We start from the raw sequence: 17,884 nt of genomic DNA on the forward strand, positions 1-17,884 counted from the left end.
CACCCAGTTTTTCCCCCTTTAATTTTTTTGGGGGCCCCCAAAAGAGCGGGGCCCTAAGCTATAGCTTGTTTAGCTTATGTGTAAATCCGGCACTGTAAATGAGCATTGGATAAAACCCAAAATGAATATAAATGGAAGAAACAACTTTTTCCCCCGAAGAGAAAGAAAGCTTTTGGAAATAGGTCAGAGCCTGATCAGACGCACAAATTTATTTCCCTCCCAGAGTGAAGGGGGGAGAGGAGGAGGAGGAGGGGCGGGAACCGGGGGACTAGGCCGCGGCTGGCTCCCGTCTCCATGGCGACGAGAACGCGCCGGCGCTGCTACCTGGGAGCGAAGGGCGGCCTGCAGCGCGCGCCCAGCACCTTTCCCGGGAAGAAACATGGGCGGGAGGGAGGTCGCATGGGGCGCAATGGAGAGGAGATGGATCCCAAGGGCGGCCGCTGCTGGTTCCTTAAAGTGGGTAAGGTAGCCGTGACGGGTATAAGCCCCCCTCTCAGGCATCGCCCCAGTCCCCAAGTATATAGGCACCTCCTTGCAAAGCAACTTTCTTCCTCGACTCTGGTGGGAAAGGAGAAAGGGGATTACGCAGTTCCGAAGGAAAAATATATATATCCAGAAACTCCAGAAGCGCTTGGCTTTTGCTAACATTTACCCGTGTTAGTTGTGGTAACCAAAACCGAGTTGGGGGTGCTGTAGGGGATTGTTTCCCTTGCGCAAAATCACTTGTTTTACTTACAGGGCGATCTTAGGTATGCCAACTCAGAAGTAGGTTTTCATTTAGTGAGACTTGCTCCCAGTCCCAAGAACTGCAGCCTGAATTGTATATATATATATTTTAAAATCTATATGCATTTCTGTGCCACCTTTTAAGGTAGAAACAGCTCAAAAGGAACTAGTAATTTTAAAAAATAAAACGAAAAAAATTGTGTGGGTATTGTTGGGTATTATATGTGTTTGTGCATGCCGGGGTGTACCATTTGGGTTGCCACTTTTTTTGTGTACGATTTTTTGTACGATTTTAACGGCAAATCGTAACACATTTCACAGGGCACTCTCAGACCGTAGATGTTTTTGAGTGGGATTCAGTCACATGCCAGAAATTAAAGTTGATTTGGAGCACTTGTGTAACAAATCAGCTTTTTCAAAAACGACTTTATGTGTTAAGGAAATGAGAAAATGTACTGGAAAGTTTTTGACTTGACGTCATTTAACCTTCCCACAAACAAATAAGAATTAATGTTCAAAAAACCAAGTGACATCATCTGACTTCCCCACAAACTGTGCAAACAAGGCAGAATGAATGCTCAATAACAGGTTGCACAGCTATTACTCCTGAGTAAACACACTTAGGATCAGGCTTTTCTTCTGATTAACTATTGGAGGTTGTGCAATGTGCATGGGAGTTAGAGAAATGAGCCTGAAATAACTAACGCCTCTGGTTTAGTCCTCCCAGTCAGTGATGTGTACTGAGAATTCTTATTTCACATACGTGCAGTGGGGGGGGGGGGGGATGGCAGAAAAGCCATATCTCTATTATTTCTAAATGATTCGGCATGCTAAAAGGAGAAAAAGCACAATGTCAGTAAAATTGTGCTATGAAATAACAAATTTTAAAGTGGTGGAGGAATGCCCTCCAACATATGTTATTCTGAATGTTATTAAGTCTTCTGTTGTGGAGGTAGACAGTGATCACTTTGCATTCCCATCTACTCTTCATTATTAATTGTTCTCATTAATCATTGGTGCCAGATGTACCAAATCTGGGACTTGAAGTGGGCTTGAAGTGTAGGGTGGAGGTATGCTGCGGAAGAATGGAGCACTTCATATTTATAGGAACGCTCTGTTATTTTAACGGCATATCCAGTTTCATTTCATTAGTTGTTGTCCCCCTTTCTTTCTGTTACTTGCTGCAGGTTGTAAGAGAAGACCTCTCCTTTAAAGACTGAAAATGAACTATCGTTTGCTGTTGCAGTGTCATCGCTCCTTTCCAAAAGCTGTGTTTCTGCCTTCCTGACTCAGTTTCCTAAGGACGGACATGGGGACCCTTTTGGAAGTAGGGTCTCATAATCCATCGCAGCCAACTGAAACTTCGGTAAGTGTTCTGGCAATTATTTCTGACAAACTGAGGAGAAAATGAAATGTTTGAAGAGTACAAATGAGAACTCCTTCCCCCAAATGACAGAGATTATTCTTGCCTTGTTTGGTCATTCACCGCTGACATCTTTGTAATGAGATAGTGTAGTAGAGGTTAGTAGAACACGGCCTTAACATTGAACTTATTTCCACAAAAATCACTTATAGTTTACATAGGATAACCTGTAATTTTCATTTTCAGAATATATAGTGATGAAAGCAAGGATGTGGCTCAGTTGTACAGCTCGTGTGTTTTGCAAAGTGTCCTGGGTTCAGTCTTCAGTATCTCTTCATATTGTATGAATCCCAGAAGAGATACTGCCAGTTATTTATTTCCCCATCTTGGAGCCCTCCACATTTTTGGAACTACAGTTCCCATCATCCCTGACCATTGGCCATGCTGCCTGGGGCTGGTGAGAATTGTAATCCACATCATTTGGAGGGTACCAGTTCGCGGTCGACAAGTGGTCTGATTGGTGTTAAGCAGTTTCTATGTTCCTATTTGTGCAAAACATTGTGCAGTATTTTAAAAAATGCAATTATATTTGAAAGTATTTATTGGACTATACATTTGCCATGGGATCATCCTTTCAGATATACATGAAGTTTTATGCCGCACCTTAAATAAGAAAATTTATTTTGATGTTCCTAATGTTCAAGTAGGCCTAATAGAATAGAGTATTAAACTGTGTTAAAAATTTATATCCTGTGTTAAGTTTCTCAAGTCAGCTTACAACAATAATAATCCTGTATAAAACCCACCAAAAAGTAGCATTCCAAGAACCTAATAAGTGACAAATCAGTAAAAGCAGAGCAGCAGAGGCTTTGCAGCAGCACAATGACATAAGCTTACGGATAGGTGTAGCATAGAACTGCTCTTAACTGTCTCTCATCTCTTTCAAGGATTTCTAAATCCATATTTTTCCAAGAACACCTGCTTTCCTTGCATATTTTTTTGTTTTTTGGTATTTGACTATGGCATTAGAAACTTAAATGGGGCAAACTGCTGATTGCAGCCTTTCCTGACTCTCTGACTGGCTGCATTCACAGGTCATGCTAAATGTGCTAAATTCTTTAATTTGACATGCATGAGCAGAAGCAAGCTGCAGTCAGCCTTGGGCTTGTGTGCCCCTGCATCCTCTCTTGTCCTTCCACATGGCCAAGGGGTAGTAGCTTGTAAGTGCTTGCTTCTGTTTTTAGTTAACTGCAGTTTGCCATGTGGCCCAGACCTAAAATTGAGGTTAAAGTTATGGTTAGTTTCAACAAGCCTGCTTCAGAACCACAGGTTGACGTTGGCTTGTTTTGAAATTAACCACAGAAGTGTTAGTTACAAGCATAATAAAAAACTCCTCCTCCTGACCATATGATGCTTGTTCCTGCTTGTCTACATCATGACTTAGCATGACATGCAAATGCAGCCTCTGTAATAAACTGGCCACAAAATACAGTTATCTCTGAAACTGAATGCTAACGCAGGACCGGTTTAGATGTAATGGAATACCAGAGTTTCCTGCTACGTGCGCAAGCCTTGGGCTCATGCATTCCTCCCTCCCTGCTTGTATGGCCATAAGGAGGAGATTGGAAGCTTTTTAATTTCGGTTTTAAACAAGCCATAGTTTCCTTTTACTTCTGAACTTGGATAGTTTAAAGTATGATTTGTTCAAATGAGTCAGGATAAAATTGTGGCTTTGAATCCTAGCCTGTTTGGATATCACAGTTTAAAGAAACCACATCAACACCTCCCCCCATTTTAAAAAAATGCACTTTGTTACTTTGAAACAGAAGCAAAACCTTCCAATTTTCTTGTGGCCTCACAAGATGGAATGGAGTGGGGAGCATTTGAGCTTGCTTGAGGCTCATGAAGGCTTGTGTACATAGAGGAAACCTTCGTGTTCCATGGTGTCCAAACCTGGCACACAGTGAATGCTATCATAGAAAGACCATTGGTCCTTCTAGCTCAGTGTTGTATGCATCAACAGGTAGCAGTTCTTGAGAGTTTCAGTAAGAAGTCTCTCCCAGCCTTACCTGGGATTGAACCCAGGTCCTTCTGCATGTAAGGCAGATGTTCTGCCACTGAGCTATGAGCCCTTTGCCAGGAGAGCTATGCCCGCTATTGCCATCAGAGGATGTTGATAATGGCAGATGAATTTGAGACCCTCCCCTTATACTACTGCTTTGTACATAGGATTCTCATGGAGGTTTGGTCTGCTAACAGCTGTGAAAATTAAACAAGATTTGCCAAGTTAGTACTTTTCAGTTCCAGATGCTGGGGGCAAATGAAACAGCAATGCCTTGCTGAAGACCACCCAGAGATATCTAGTTGGCCAATGTTGGAAATAAGAGTGCCAGATTAGATGAGTCTGGTCTGATCCAGGAGCACAATTCTGAAGCTCTTACGATGGCATGTTATATTACGGTCACTAGATAGGCCATAGAGGATTAAGCGGTTCATATACTTTGTCCTGTTTCAGTTTGCTGAACACACAGTAGTAGCCTTCATCCATTGTTGGATAAAGAATGTTAGCAGCAGACTCTGCCACAGCCTGAAATGTTAGCGTTTCAGCCTAGTATACTGGATAGGTAGAAATTTGTATTATCAGCTCCAAGCAACTTGCATTTTAGCTCTGTTACCATCAGTGTGAATTTTCCCGCCGACTTCTATAAGAGGTAGATTGCTGCCTTAGACCAGTGGCTCCCAAACTTTTCCAGACCACTGCCCCCTTGGTTCCATAAACCCATCCCCAGCACCCTCTACCATGCTCTATAAAAAGCATTATTCAGAATAGCAGTTTGCACAACCCGCCAAGGAATATAACAACTGCAATAACATTCAAAGCAGTAACAATTAGTTACACGTTTATTCAAGATCCAGTCAAAACTGTTTAGTTTAATTAATTCAACAAAAGAGATGAACTTGATCCGGTGATGTCAGGGTTTCAAAGGCTGATAAGTCATTTACACCTCCAGCACTCCCCTGCTTCCGTGCCTCTTAATATTCCCCCCCAACCCACTGCCCCCCAGGGGATGGTACCACCCACTTTGGGAACCACTGCATTGGACCTAGAAACACAGTTCTGTACTTGAGAATTAACTTATAATAGATTTTCCTTATGGGAGAGTGAACATAATTTTTTTGTGAGAATTACTTCCACTTATATTTCTAATAAACTAACAAATATGTGGGCTCTATGTAAGGTTTTTTTTACTTACAACTTACTTAACACACCTCCCACCAGTGGCGTAGCGTGGGTTGTCAGCACCCGGGGCAAGGCAAGTAATTTGCGCCCCCTAACCCGTGGATTTGCGCCCCCTAACCCGTGGATTTGTGCCCCCTAACCCTAACCCCCAGATGTTGCGCCCGGTGCGGCCGGCCCCCCCTGCACCCCCCACGCTACGTCACTGCCTTCCACCCCCAGATTGGTTTACATTGTTGAAAGGAAACACAAGTGCCATGTCAGATTGGAAGTCCAAGGTATGGTTGCCAATATCCAAGGGTAGATGTACTTTTTTAAGGAGAGGTAAACATGGAGTAATAATAACAACTGTATCAAATAAAGCTTTTGCCCAGGCAGGGAGATGCACATGTTTTGTTAAAATTGGCCACCAGGGGTCACTGTTCTCAACCAATTGTAAATTTTGTTTTGAAGGTCATGGGTGGCCAGTCTGTACAAAACAGCTCCCACAGAACACTTGGTTGTCATGTCTTCTTTGTATTCACCTGTGGATGTTTTAAGATAATGACAATTTTTGCAGGAATACTTTTAGCTGAACATTTGGAGTCTTGTGTAATAGTGTCTCATAGCTTATAGCTAATGCCAGGGAATGGGGTAGAGAGTCCCGATGTGTGTGGGTGTTGATGCCTAAAGATGTAGATGTGGACCTTATGTTGGATTTTAAAAGCCTGCAGTCTGCAATCCAATCAGGGATGGGGAGAACAGCTGCAACTTGCTTTACTTTTAAAATAATGAGCAGCTTTGTATTGCAGTTCCCTGACTTACAGCTATTATTATATCTGGGTGCATTTGGGAAATATTTAGACTGCCCTTTATTTTTTCATCGCTCTCTTGAACTGTATGATTCCTCCAGCATTAAGAAGGTGGCTCAGGAGATTTCCCATTTGGGGTTTTTGTATGTGTGCAGGAAATTGATAAAAGGGTTTACTTATCTCTAGTACAAAGTCTGGGAGAGATTATTTTCACTCTTAAAATATGTGGCGGTGTTTATTATTTCTAAGGTGCCTATATTTGATCTTTTAATTCGGATTCGCAGTCCTTTGTTAACAGGGTGCTTGATTAATAGCGCTGCATTATAAACTATTCCAAACACAGGGATGGAACATGGAATCGCAGAATTGCAAGAGAACCTGAGGGTCATCTCTTTTTGCTGATAAATTTTTATTGGTATTATACATATATACATATAAACTTATACAAAGTCCAATACTTAAATTACACATAATATATTCATTCCATAAATCATAAATACATTTATTTTAGGCTCTGCCGAGCCTTGAACTTCCTTCCACTCCTTTGGTAAGTATCAAATAGACTTTATATTCACGTATTTTATCTCTTTTACATAATAACCTTTTACTGTTAGAGTTATTCCAATCCCGCCAGTGTCGTTTAAAGTTTGGTCGCTCTGTTGGTGAAATCCACCAGGGTGTCTTCCTTTCCAATAGGTTTTTATTTCTTTCCCATACTTGGAATATTGGCCCTCTAAAAATATGGTTTAAAAAGCCTCTATGTACTTTCACCTTTTCATACCACAGGTACGAGTGCCACCCGTACCTGTTATCGAAGCCTTCAAGATCCAAGATGTCTCTGTTTTCTGGCGTTATCCAGTCTTTCAACCACGATAGACACGCCGCCTCATAGTATAAACATAAGTCCGGAAGGGAGAAGCCCCCTCTTTCTTTTCTATCTACCAGTATTTTCATTTTTATTCGCGGTCTTTTTCCCTGCCAGATGTATCTCGCCAAGGCTCTTTGCCATTCTTTGCATTGCTTTAAACCTTTAAGTACCGGGATGGTTTGAAATAAAAATAACATTCTAGGCAAAACGTTCATTTTAATAACCGCTATCCTCCCCAAAAAAGATAGTCTCATTCTCTCCCAGATTTCTAAGTCTTTCTTAATGTTCTTCCAGGTGACCTCATAATTATCCTTATATAGATTAATGTTCTTAGCCGTAATCCAGACTCCAAGGTACTTCACCTTCTTTGCCGTCATAATTCCGGTTTTTTGTTCTAGATCTACTATATCTTCTTTAGATACATTTTTAGTCAGTATTTTAGTCTTATTCTTATTGACCTTAAAGCCTGCCACAGCACCAAACTCTTCAATTTTTTGTAGGGCTTCTTTTACACTGTGCTTTGGATCTTCTAATGTTAGAACAATGTCATCTGCAAAAGCTTTAATGAACCTGAGGGTCATCTCATCCAACTCCCTGCAATGCAGGAATCTCAACTAACAGACAGCCATCCAGCCTGTGCTTAAAAACCTCTGAAATCGGAGAGTCTCCCACCTTCCAATTTTTCTGCTGTGGAAGCTGGGTATACACCACACCAAAATCCACTGGATGATTAAATATTTCTACCCCTGCTACAAAAGTGCAGGAAGTAGTCAGAGAACCTTTTCTTCCTATCGCATGGCACCGTTCTTGAGTACCAGTTAAGGCAATGGAGGACTGGCACTCAGGCCATTGTAGCCTTCCAACAATTAAATCAGTTTCTCCCATTCTTGGAACACCTAATACAGTACCAGCTCACATCAGCTCCAACCATCATGACCAGTGGTCAGGAATGATGGTAGTTGTTGTCCCGCAACTTCTGGAGGATGCAGGTTAGCCACTCCTGACCTAATGTTACAGCAGCACAGGGCCCATTGGTCTATAGCAGGGGTCAGCAAACCTTTTCAGTAGGGGGCCAGTCCACTGTCCCTCAGACCTTGTGGGGGGCCGGACTATATTATTTGGGGGGGGGGGAAATGAACGAATTCCTATGCACCACACAAATAACCCAGAGATGCATTTTAAATAAAAGCACACATTCTACTCATGTAAAAATACGCTGATTCCCAGACCGTCCGCGGGCCAGATTTAGAAGGTGATCTGGCCCCTGGGCCTTAGTTTGCCTACTCATGGTCTATGCAGCAGTTCTCAACCTGTGGGTCCCCAGATGTTGGACTACAACTCCCATCATCCCTGAGCTCTGGCCTTGCTAGCTAGGGGTGATGGGTGTTGTAGTTCAAAAACATCTGGGGACCCACAGGTTGAGAAAGGCTGGTCTATAGCATCCTTATGATTCACACCCTCCTTGAGTTTTATTGCCTGGCCATGATGTGTCCTTGCACTCATTTAATGTGTCTTTCTTATCTAGACTGATGATAAAGGTAAAGGGACCCCTGACCATTAGGTCCAGTCGTGGCCGACTCTGGGGTTGTGGCACTCATCTCGCTTTATTGGCTGAGGGAGCCAGTGTACAGCTTCCGGGTCATGTGGCCAGCATGACTAAGCCGCTTCTGGCGAACCAGAGCAGCGCACGGAAATGCCGTTTACCTTCCCGCTGGAGCAGTACCTATTTATCTACTTGCACTTTGACGTGCTTTCGAACTGCTAGGTTGGCAGGAGTTGGGACAGAGCAATGGGAGCTCACCCCATCATGGGGATTCGAACCGCCGACCTTCTGATCAGCAAACCCTAGGCTCAGTGGTTTAACCCACAACGACACTGCGTTCCTGATGATACTGATGATAGAGGTGTGCGTATGTGTGTAAAAACAACATTCAATGTTTCACCCACTTTTTCCTTTGGCCCTGCCAATCACTGGCATGCGGCCCCCAGAAGGTTGTTCAGAAGGGAATGTGGCACTCCGGTGAGAAAGGTTGTCCACACCTGTGTTAGAAGATGAATGCTTTGAAGGTTATTGCCATAGGTTTCTGTTTGGTCCCCCATCCTCCTCCTGCCTCCTTTGTGAAGTGCCATGCGCTTAGTATGTGCTGCAGTGGACTCCAATTCCTGTTTTATAATTTTTTTCCAGGCAACAGTGCCATATGGGGCCCCGTGTTTGAACTGGGGATTAGTACTTCAGATGATGTTATTACCCCTCCCCACCCCACTTCTGTCAACAGCAAATCTGCGACCCAGACAGGCCAGAGTAGTCTCTCTCCTGTGAGCTCATTTATTATGACTTCTGGAGCCCGAATGAAAGGCTACATTGTCTGCTGTAACTTAGCAGGCAGAATAAGCTATCCAGAGCAGCTGGCAGCATCCGCTGCTTTGGTCAGGCGAAATATTTTCTTGCCTTTTGGTCTGTAGGATGGGGCACATCCACATCCCGAAATTTTAGGGATTTGGTGTGTTGTTTCAAATGCATTTGCTCCCTGCGGTACATCGAGGGAGGGCGTGTTGGTCCATGTGGCTAATTTGGACCTCTACTGGTTCACGAAGGACTGTACGTGTATGAATGGTTTTTTGTTTGCAGGCAGGATAGGTCAGTGATATTATGCACATGATTTGCACATGGAAAGTCCCAGGCTTTATCTCTGGCCTCTCCTGTTTTAATAGGACTTTTGGTTGAAGGGCTTGGAAAGACCATTGCTTGATACCTTGGAGATCCACTGTCAAGTCAGAGTAGAGAACAAGGTGTTGGAATGAGCCAGGCTTGCTATAATTTGAGGTGGCTTTGGATGTTTAGTCTTTACAGTTGCTTCAAGTAGAGGGTGGAAGGGGCAGGCCTGCTGCTTTTTCCGGGGACATTTCTGAGTGCCTGATTGTGTCAAATCAGTAGGCACAGGAAGCTCCCACCGGGTCATAGCTGTAAACTTACAGATTTGAAAATAAGGGACCAGCAGCCTCGAAAATAAGGGATCGGCAGCCAAAATAAGGGATCTTGCTATTGTAAAGAGTTACATACATTGGTAGAATTGACAGATGCTGTCAATCCGGTATGAGGTGGTTACAGCGCGGCGGCGGCCGCTGAAGCACCGCCCTTCTGTATCCCTCCCCATCCCCTCCTCTTCCTCCTCCCTCGGGCCACCTCCTCAGCTGCCACCACTGCTGCCACCTCTGGGCTCGCGGGTGGCGTGGGCGAGAGTCTCTCTCCCTCCCCCCTCCTCTTGGGCGGGAAAGGGCCAATGGAACTCCTTGCGCCAGGGCGACGGCGCCAGCGCGTGCTCTCTCGCGCGGCGGAGGACCCCGAGCCGCTGCTTCCCTCCCGGGAAATTTAAGGGACATCATCAATAAGGGACAGCAGCGGGGCAAGGCGCTGGGATAGGGGAGTTTCCCGCCAAATAAGGGACGGTTGACAGCTATGCACTGGGTCATGACCTTTGCATTATGTCACATGATTGAGTTTGGTCCACATGGATAGGCTTGGAGCAGGAAGCCCTTTGTAGCCATGCTCTCACCATGAGAGAGGGTCTTTGGACCAACCACTGTTCTCAGCCACATGTCCCCGTCTTATTAATAATTAAACATCTGGCTTCTGCCTCTGGGGTTTCCACGTTTATCAATAAAACCAAGCTCCCCATGAGCCAAACCTCATTAATGCTCTGTGGAAGATAGGTTTGGTATGACAGCTGATGCAGATCCTGTGGGAATATCTGAACAGCTGCCATGATCAACAGCTCCGAAGCGCAAGTCTTTTAGGATGAGATCTTTGGAACTTGCAGGTGCCTTTCAGAACGTAGTTTCCCCCCATCAGATGCCCTGAAATCAAGCCCAATCCTTTGTGAATTGTTGCGGTGGAAGGGCACAGTAAAAGGAAGTTCTCCTGCACAAGGCCCACTGAAATAAATAGGGGCTTCCCATTCATTTCAATGGTGCTTGTGTATGAGAACATCCAGGCGAATGGCAAGGAAACTTGCCTTCTGTGCAGAGAGGCTGGTCTACTAGGGCAGCTTTTGTCTGTCCTCAGCCAGACCCTACTTGCCTGCTTTCTTACATATAAACCAGCCCAGGAGATGGCAGTGCCTGTCAGTTTCCTCCCCTTAGTCCCAGTGTTGCCCTTGTAGAACTTGGCAGGAGGAGGATGGGGGACAAAACTAGAATTAGTTGGCTCTGTCGCCACCTGCTGTTGGGGTCCCCACTTCCCACCCTGCCAGTCCCAATGGTGGTAAAGGTAAAGGTAAAGGTAAAGGTAAAGGTAAAGGTAAAGGGACCCCTGACCATTAGGTCCAGTCGTGGCCGACTCTGGGGTTGCGGTGCTCATCTCACTTTATTGACCGAGGGAGCCGACGTACAGCTTCCGGGTCATGTGGCCAGCATGACTAAGCCGCTTCTGGCGAACCAGAGCAGCACACGGAAACGCCATTTACCTTCCCACCGGAGCGGTACCTATTTATGTACTTGCACTTTGACGTGCTTTCGAACTGCTAGGTTGGCAGGAGCAGGGACCGAGCAACGGGAGCTCACCCCGTTGCGGGGATTCGAACCGCGGTGGTACCAGCCACCAAAGCTTCTGTGTGTGATCACATTTATGAAAAAGGAGCAATCACTTGATAATTAGTTCTCGCCATCAAGTGGCAAGTTGCGCAGGGCTTGCTCCATGTCTAAAACAGCAGTTTGGCTCACCTTTTCTGAACCTGGAAAAAGAGCTGTGAGTGAAGCTCAAAAAGCTCATCCACCCCCAGATGCTATTGCCTGATAAGAGCTATTGCCTGATCTGCTGCTTCTCCTGTTTCATGATTTAAACAGGGCATTGAAGGGATTAAGTCCTGTGTGCACCTCCCCCTCCACGTTGCTATCAATATTATTCAGAAGGATTATCTCTCTCTTTGTAGTGTAGAGGGTTGGTTTACTTCTCCCCACTCTCCCCTTCCCCCATGCTTCTGATGTAGGACACGGGCAGCCTTCCCAGCATCCTCTCAAACCTGATAATGTCAGTTTGTGGATTGTATCACTTATGGGAAAATAGAACATGTTAAAATGGGAAACCAGATTTGTTAAGAACATGAGACCTCTTAGAAGACACCCGTCACCCCTTAACATAGATTATTCATTACTTACGCATTTGTTTTATTTAAAAACATGTATAAACTACTTAACGTTTCAAAAATCTGTAAGTCGTGTACAATCTAAAAACAAACAATATCAGTAAAACAATGCTAATAAAACCCCAATGTAAAAACATAGGAAAACAAGTAAAACACGAATTCAGGGGAGCCAGCAACAGGGTCCGATCTTATGCGTCAAGGAAAGCCTGGATAGAAAGATAAATCTTTGCAAAATGTCTGAACGTTTCACATGTGGTCGAGGGAATGGCATTCTATAATACAGGGACAACAACAGACCATGTATGTTTTCAGTATACCCTGTGATATTCTGTAGGCTGCGGTGCCACGTGTAGAATTTATCCATATGGTCTAAGTGATCTTACAGTTCTCTACAGGCACAGGTGGTCTTTCAGGAGCCTGATCCCAAGTTGTTCAGGGCTTTATATGTCAACATCAAGACGTTGAGCATGGCCTTCTGCACTCATTAGTGCAGCCTTCCATATACAGGGGTTTTGAACTACAGGTCCCATCAGTCTATTTTTTTTTTTTTAATGATATTTATTAAAGTTTCAGAAACAAAAGATTACATAGATAAAAAGAAAGAAAAACAAGGAAAAAAAGAAAAAAATACAAAATACAGAAAAATATATATAAAAAAACACTTAAAAACAAATCAATCTTTCCGTACCTTACATTTCATTTCCTTGCTTCCCTGACCTCCTCTCACCTCCCTTTTTTGTATTCCAGTTCAATTGGTTAATTCAGCAATTCCTTTCCCTCTTTGTTTTTGTCTTAATCCTTTAACTTAATATATTATAGCTTTGGATTCTCACCTATTAACAATCCATTTTTACATACACCTTTATAACATTGCTGCTAAAACCACTTAACTTCATTCTGACATCATTCTAACATTCATTAATTTTGCAATATTTCTGTAAATAGTCTTTAAATTTCTTCCAATCTTCTTCCACCAACTCTTCTCCCTGGTCTCGGATTCTGCCAGTCATTTCCGCCAATTCCATATAGTCCATCACCTTCATCTGCCATTCTTCCAGGGTGGGTAAATCTTGTGTCTTCCAATATTTTGCAATAAGTATTCTTGCTGCTGTTGTGGCATACATAAAGAAAGTTCTGTCCTTCTTTGGCACCAATTGGCCGACTATGCCCAGGAGGAAGGCCTCTGGTTTCTTCAAGAAGGTATATTTAAATACCTTTTTCATTTCATTATAAATCATCTCCCAGAAAGCCTTAATCCTTGGGCACGTCCACCAAAGGTGATAGAATGTACCTTCTACAGGTCCCATCAGTCTAGCCCATGGGTAGGCAAACTAAGGCCTGGGGGCCGGATCTGGCCCAATCGCCTTATAAATCCGGCCCACGGACAGTCTGGGAATCAGCGTGTTTTTATATGAGTAGAATGTGTCCTTTTACTTAAAATGCATCTCTGAATTATTTGTGGGGCATAGGAATTCGTCGTCCCCCCCCAAAAAAAAATAGTGCGGCCCCCCACAAGGTCTGAGGGACATTGGACCGGCCCCCTGCTGAAAAAGTTTGCTGACCCGTGGGACTCTAGCCCATCACTAGGAAAGCACTAGATTGGGGAGGGCAGCATTATACTAATACTTTTGATTTGGCTTCACTTCATATACCACTCCACATCATGTTAAGTTATTGGATGCTACAGCAGAGGAACTTTGACGTGCTATCATGTTCACAATATTGCGTTTGGGGGCCATTTAAAGATATGCAACAGTAAACAAGCATTATGCAGTCTGTTTTTTTGGAGAGGATTGGCGTAGCAGCATCCATGTTGCGAACATTCTTTTCTGTATCCTGTAGGGTATTGAACTCATACATTGAACTCATACTTAGTACATGATGAAAAGTTGTCTGTAAATCTTTATCCAGTGTGCAACAATTATTTTACATATTTCTGAGGCAACGGTTGTTCTTATATTGAGGCTTAAATGTTTACCTTAAATGCTTTAAGAATAACAGTCTTAAAATTGTATTGCTTCTTATCAAAGCTACATATCGTTCCTTATTTCAAGGTCTCATAGAATATCATGCTACTCTTCGTGGGCTATAATGCAGAATCTTGACCTGTTTGAGTTGTTGTAATCTCTCTTGGTGACAGATCTGCATATTGTTCCTTTCCTTTGTATACACTGCATAGTTTAGAATCCAGAAGTGGAGAGCTCTGGTTTTCATTCTTTATTATTAAATAGAAAGTTTCCAATCCTTACGGTGGCAAAATAATTGCTTTAACTTGCTAGCTGCTTCTGCTAAAAGATGCAGAAGTGGTGTATGGCTGGAACATGGAGCTTCCCTACTGCAGCTTGCTTTCTCTCCTTTCTTTTTTATTATTTTATTTTATTTTGACAAAGTAATAATCATAAATAAATAAGAATAAAAATGTGCACCCCACCACTGAGACCATTCCATTGTAACTATCCAACCTCAAAATTTCAACACCTCTTGCGATGGTTTGACCCCTTTCCATTTTAACAGTACAAATTCTACAAACACCTTCCATATCTCCTCAAAATCATTTCTCCTGCATATGCCCCGTCTTACCTTAATGGCACATGTTAATTTATCATTCATAGCTATATCCCACACCTCTTTATACCATTCTCCCATTTTATGTTCTGCTTGCCCCTTCCACTTCCTAGCTCTCATAATTCGTGCAGCTATCAATAAATTTGTGAGCAAGTCCTTCATAGCCTGCGAACCTTCTCTCTCTCCTTTCTCATATCCTTGTGTCCTCGTGTTGTTGTCTGTCCCTTTTATTCTTATGTGCTTCTTCCCTTACCCTATTCTCATGCTTGGTCTTATTTTTCTTTCAAAGAGTCCTAACCCAAATTTATAAGAAAAACTTGATTGAAGTCTTGAACTCAAAGTGGTGATCATGAGGACTTGAACTTGAAGAACAAGGGAAGCAGGGTGCTACACCAGGTCTCCACACTGCCAGTGATTCTGAGTAGTCATTGGATCCAGATGTCCCTGCTCCACTACTTGAGGTCCCAACACCAGTTGCCTGGATTCCTGGCCAGCTTTCGGGTGTACCCACCCCATCTCCCAGGGTTACAGGAACAGAGGAGACAGCAATCCAGGCAGGAACTTCAGAGTCTCCAGCAAAGTGCCCACCTAGCTACCTATGAGGCTACTCAGGAGGAGAGGAAATGCATGGAAACTCTCACCTGGCTGAGAACCAGGAAGGGATAGAGCAGGGGTCAGCAAACTTTTTCAGCAGGGGGCTGGTCCACTGTCCCTCAGACATTGTGGGGGGCCGGACTATATATTTTTTTTTGGGGGGGGGGGAAATGAACAAATTCCTATGCCCCACAAATAAACCAGAGATGCATTTTAAATAAAAGGACACATTCTACTCATGTGAAAACACCAGGCAGGCCCTACAAATAACCCAGAGATGCATTTTAAATAAAAGCACACATTCTACTCATGTAAAAACATGCTGATTCCCGGACCGTTCATGGGGCGGATTTAGAAGGCAGTTGGGCCGGATACGGCCCCCAGACCTTAGTTTGCCTACCCATGGGATAGAGCCTCCAGCTCCTGTATAAGAACCCAGTCCGAGCTGCTTCATTGCTGAAACAACAGCTTTCATTCCCAGCTCCAACCTTCCTGACCTGGAGAAATGGAGAGAGAAATGGTGCAAGTTAAGCCAGTATGTTGAAAGTGGCTTATAATTTGGGCTCTTCTGTGTGTGCCTATCACAGGACATTTTCATGTTTTAGGAAGTAATAATATGCTATTTGTACACTGACTTTAATTACAGTTACCTGTAACTTCTAACATGGGCTGTAATCCTGTGTACAGTTATTTAGGAGTGAGTCCCATTGAAGTCAGTGAAACTTAACTTACAAGTAATATTGCATAGGATCAGACTGAAAGGCAGCAATATGCTCCGTTTTAAGTGTGTCATTTCACGAATTTATTAACAAACAATTTAAATAGTACAGTACTGGGATGGGATTGTCCCAGGGCTGTTCTTGCATAACTCTGCATCTGGTTTTGTTAAGCAGTGCTGAGAATTCCCATTGTTTTGTTCACTTAAAAGGAAGGGGGTGAAGTATTTTGCTGAGCAGTGTGGGTTGTTCCAGAAAAGCATTTAACTTCAGTGATAGCTTAAAGGTACCAGTGTTCCCACTTTAGTTGGATGAATATCTCATAATAGCACTAATCTTGGCCATCACTGTGCCTTCCCGCCTTCATTCCTAGAGCCTCTGTTAACTGGAAAACAAACAAATGCCAAAACAAAAACTTGATTTTGCACAAATCTTTCTTATTTCTTTTTTTTTTTTAAAGGAGTAAGGAGAAGAGAAGGGTGGGAGAACAGGGCTGTGACTGAGTTGAGGCACTTAGCATACTGACAGATGTATAGCCAACCCTCACCCCTTTTGAAGTCCAAATTACATTTTTTCAGTGTGTAACAAATATAGAGTTCTATTTTTAAAAATCCAAGGGAAGGAAGTGTGTACCACGGGACAAAGAAGATGCTATCCTGTACATGTTTACTTGGAATTAAGTCCATATTCTGTTAGTTTTACTCTCAGGTACGTGTGCCTAGGAATGCAGCCTAAATTATTCCAAGTAAAAAATTCTTTCCTGTAGCACCTTAAAGACCAACTAAGTTAGTTCTTGGTATAAGCTTTCGTGTGCATGCACACTTCTTCAGATACTGTGTATCTGAAGAAGTGTGCATGCACACGAAAGCTTATACCAAGAACTAACTTAGTTGGTCTTTAAGGTGCTACAGGAAATAAATTATTCCAGCAACTTGAAAGGAAGTGCTACGAGGATGTGGACACATTTAATTTGTTTTTTGCTCCGCCTGGGCTGTAATGATCGATTTGCATAGCCAAGCCATAGAGCATGTTTTCAAACCACATTTTAGCAATGAACTGCCTTGTGCGGTTATATACACAATGTACCCTAACACTGAAGAGATGGCAAATAAATTGGGCATAGCCTGTTACAGCCACACTGGCGCTGACTTTCAGCTTTCCTGCGCAAAGTTTTAAAGTTGGACGTTCCATTTTAGATTTTCTTCTCTTTCGACTACGTTCCCTTCTTAGCCGAACCAGATTTGCTCCCCCCCAGTCCTTCGGAGCAGAGCTCTGTATCAGATGGAGGGGCCAGCCTCTGGAAATAGGTTTCAGATGTTTTCTCTGACCAGTTCCTCAGCCTGCATCTGTTAAGCTGAGGCGTTTCTATAGGAACAGAGTGGTGTGACATCTCTCCTGCTGCTCCCCCAGTGGCTCCCTCCGAGCATGCCCAGTACAAGTCTTGACTTTGGCTCAAGTATCCTGTTTGCACTAACGGGCTGCACATATGGGACTATGAACGAGGTCCCCCATGAGCTGCAAGTCTTTGTCTTTAGGCGGAGGAGGGGGAGAAGGAGGAGGGGGTCGTGCCCCAGGCTGGAGAATTTGTTCTGCATGCTCCGAGAACTCGGCCCTTTGGGTGGGCTTCTGAAGAATGCTTGCCTGCTTGGCGCGCGGAAATTTATTGGATATCCTGCACGAGGGCTTCACGGAGGTAAATAAAACTTATCTGTCTTCCGTACCTTGTCTTCTGCAAAGCTAAAGGACCCCGAATGCAACTGAAACGGGAAAGATCTTGACCTCCAAACGTGAGGACTTGAAGCACCCAGCAAGCCTCGCTGGCGCTTTGCGGAGCATCGTTAAGTTTTGGAGAGTTTGTGTAAGCGATTCCTAGCTAGCTGTT

At 43.7% G+C, this 17,884-nt stretch overlaps 1 protein-coding gene across 6 annotated transcripts in view; it reads left to right on the forward strand.

Annotated features, from left to right (window-relative positions):
- The first annotated feature begins 317 nt into the window (after window positions 1–317).
- The window catches only part of DIXDC1 (DIX domain containing 1), an 80,242-nt gene continuing 62,675 nt past the window's right edge, over window positions 318–17,884 (forward strand). The window contains exons 1-2 of one of the 6 annotated variants that reach the window (XM_080983485.1): window positions 318–460; window positions 1,914–2,092. In XM_080983485.1, coding sequence (XP_080839611.1) covers window positions 2,036–2,092 — 57 coding nt within the window. In that variant the 5' untranslated portion in view covers window positions 318–460; window positions 1,914–2,035. Of the gene's footprint in view, window positions 461–1,913; window positions 2,093–17,443; window positions 17,696–17,884 lie in introns of those variants that run through there. The other 5 variants (XM_080983487.1, XM_080983486.1, XR_013979951.1 and 2 more) reach the window with 5 other exon arrangements.

This window comes from Podarcis pityusensis, assembly GCF_964106645.2.
Source record: "Podarcis pityusensis genome assembly, chromosome: 15".
In the NCBI taxonomy this organism is placed as follows: Eukaryota; Metazoa; Chordata; class Lepidosauria; order Squamata; family Lacertidae; genus Podarcis; species Podarcis pityusensis.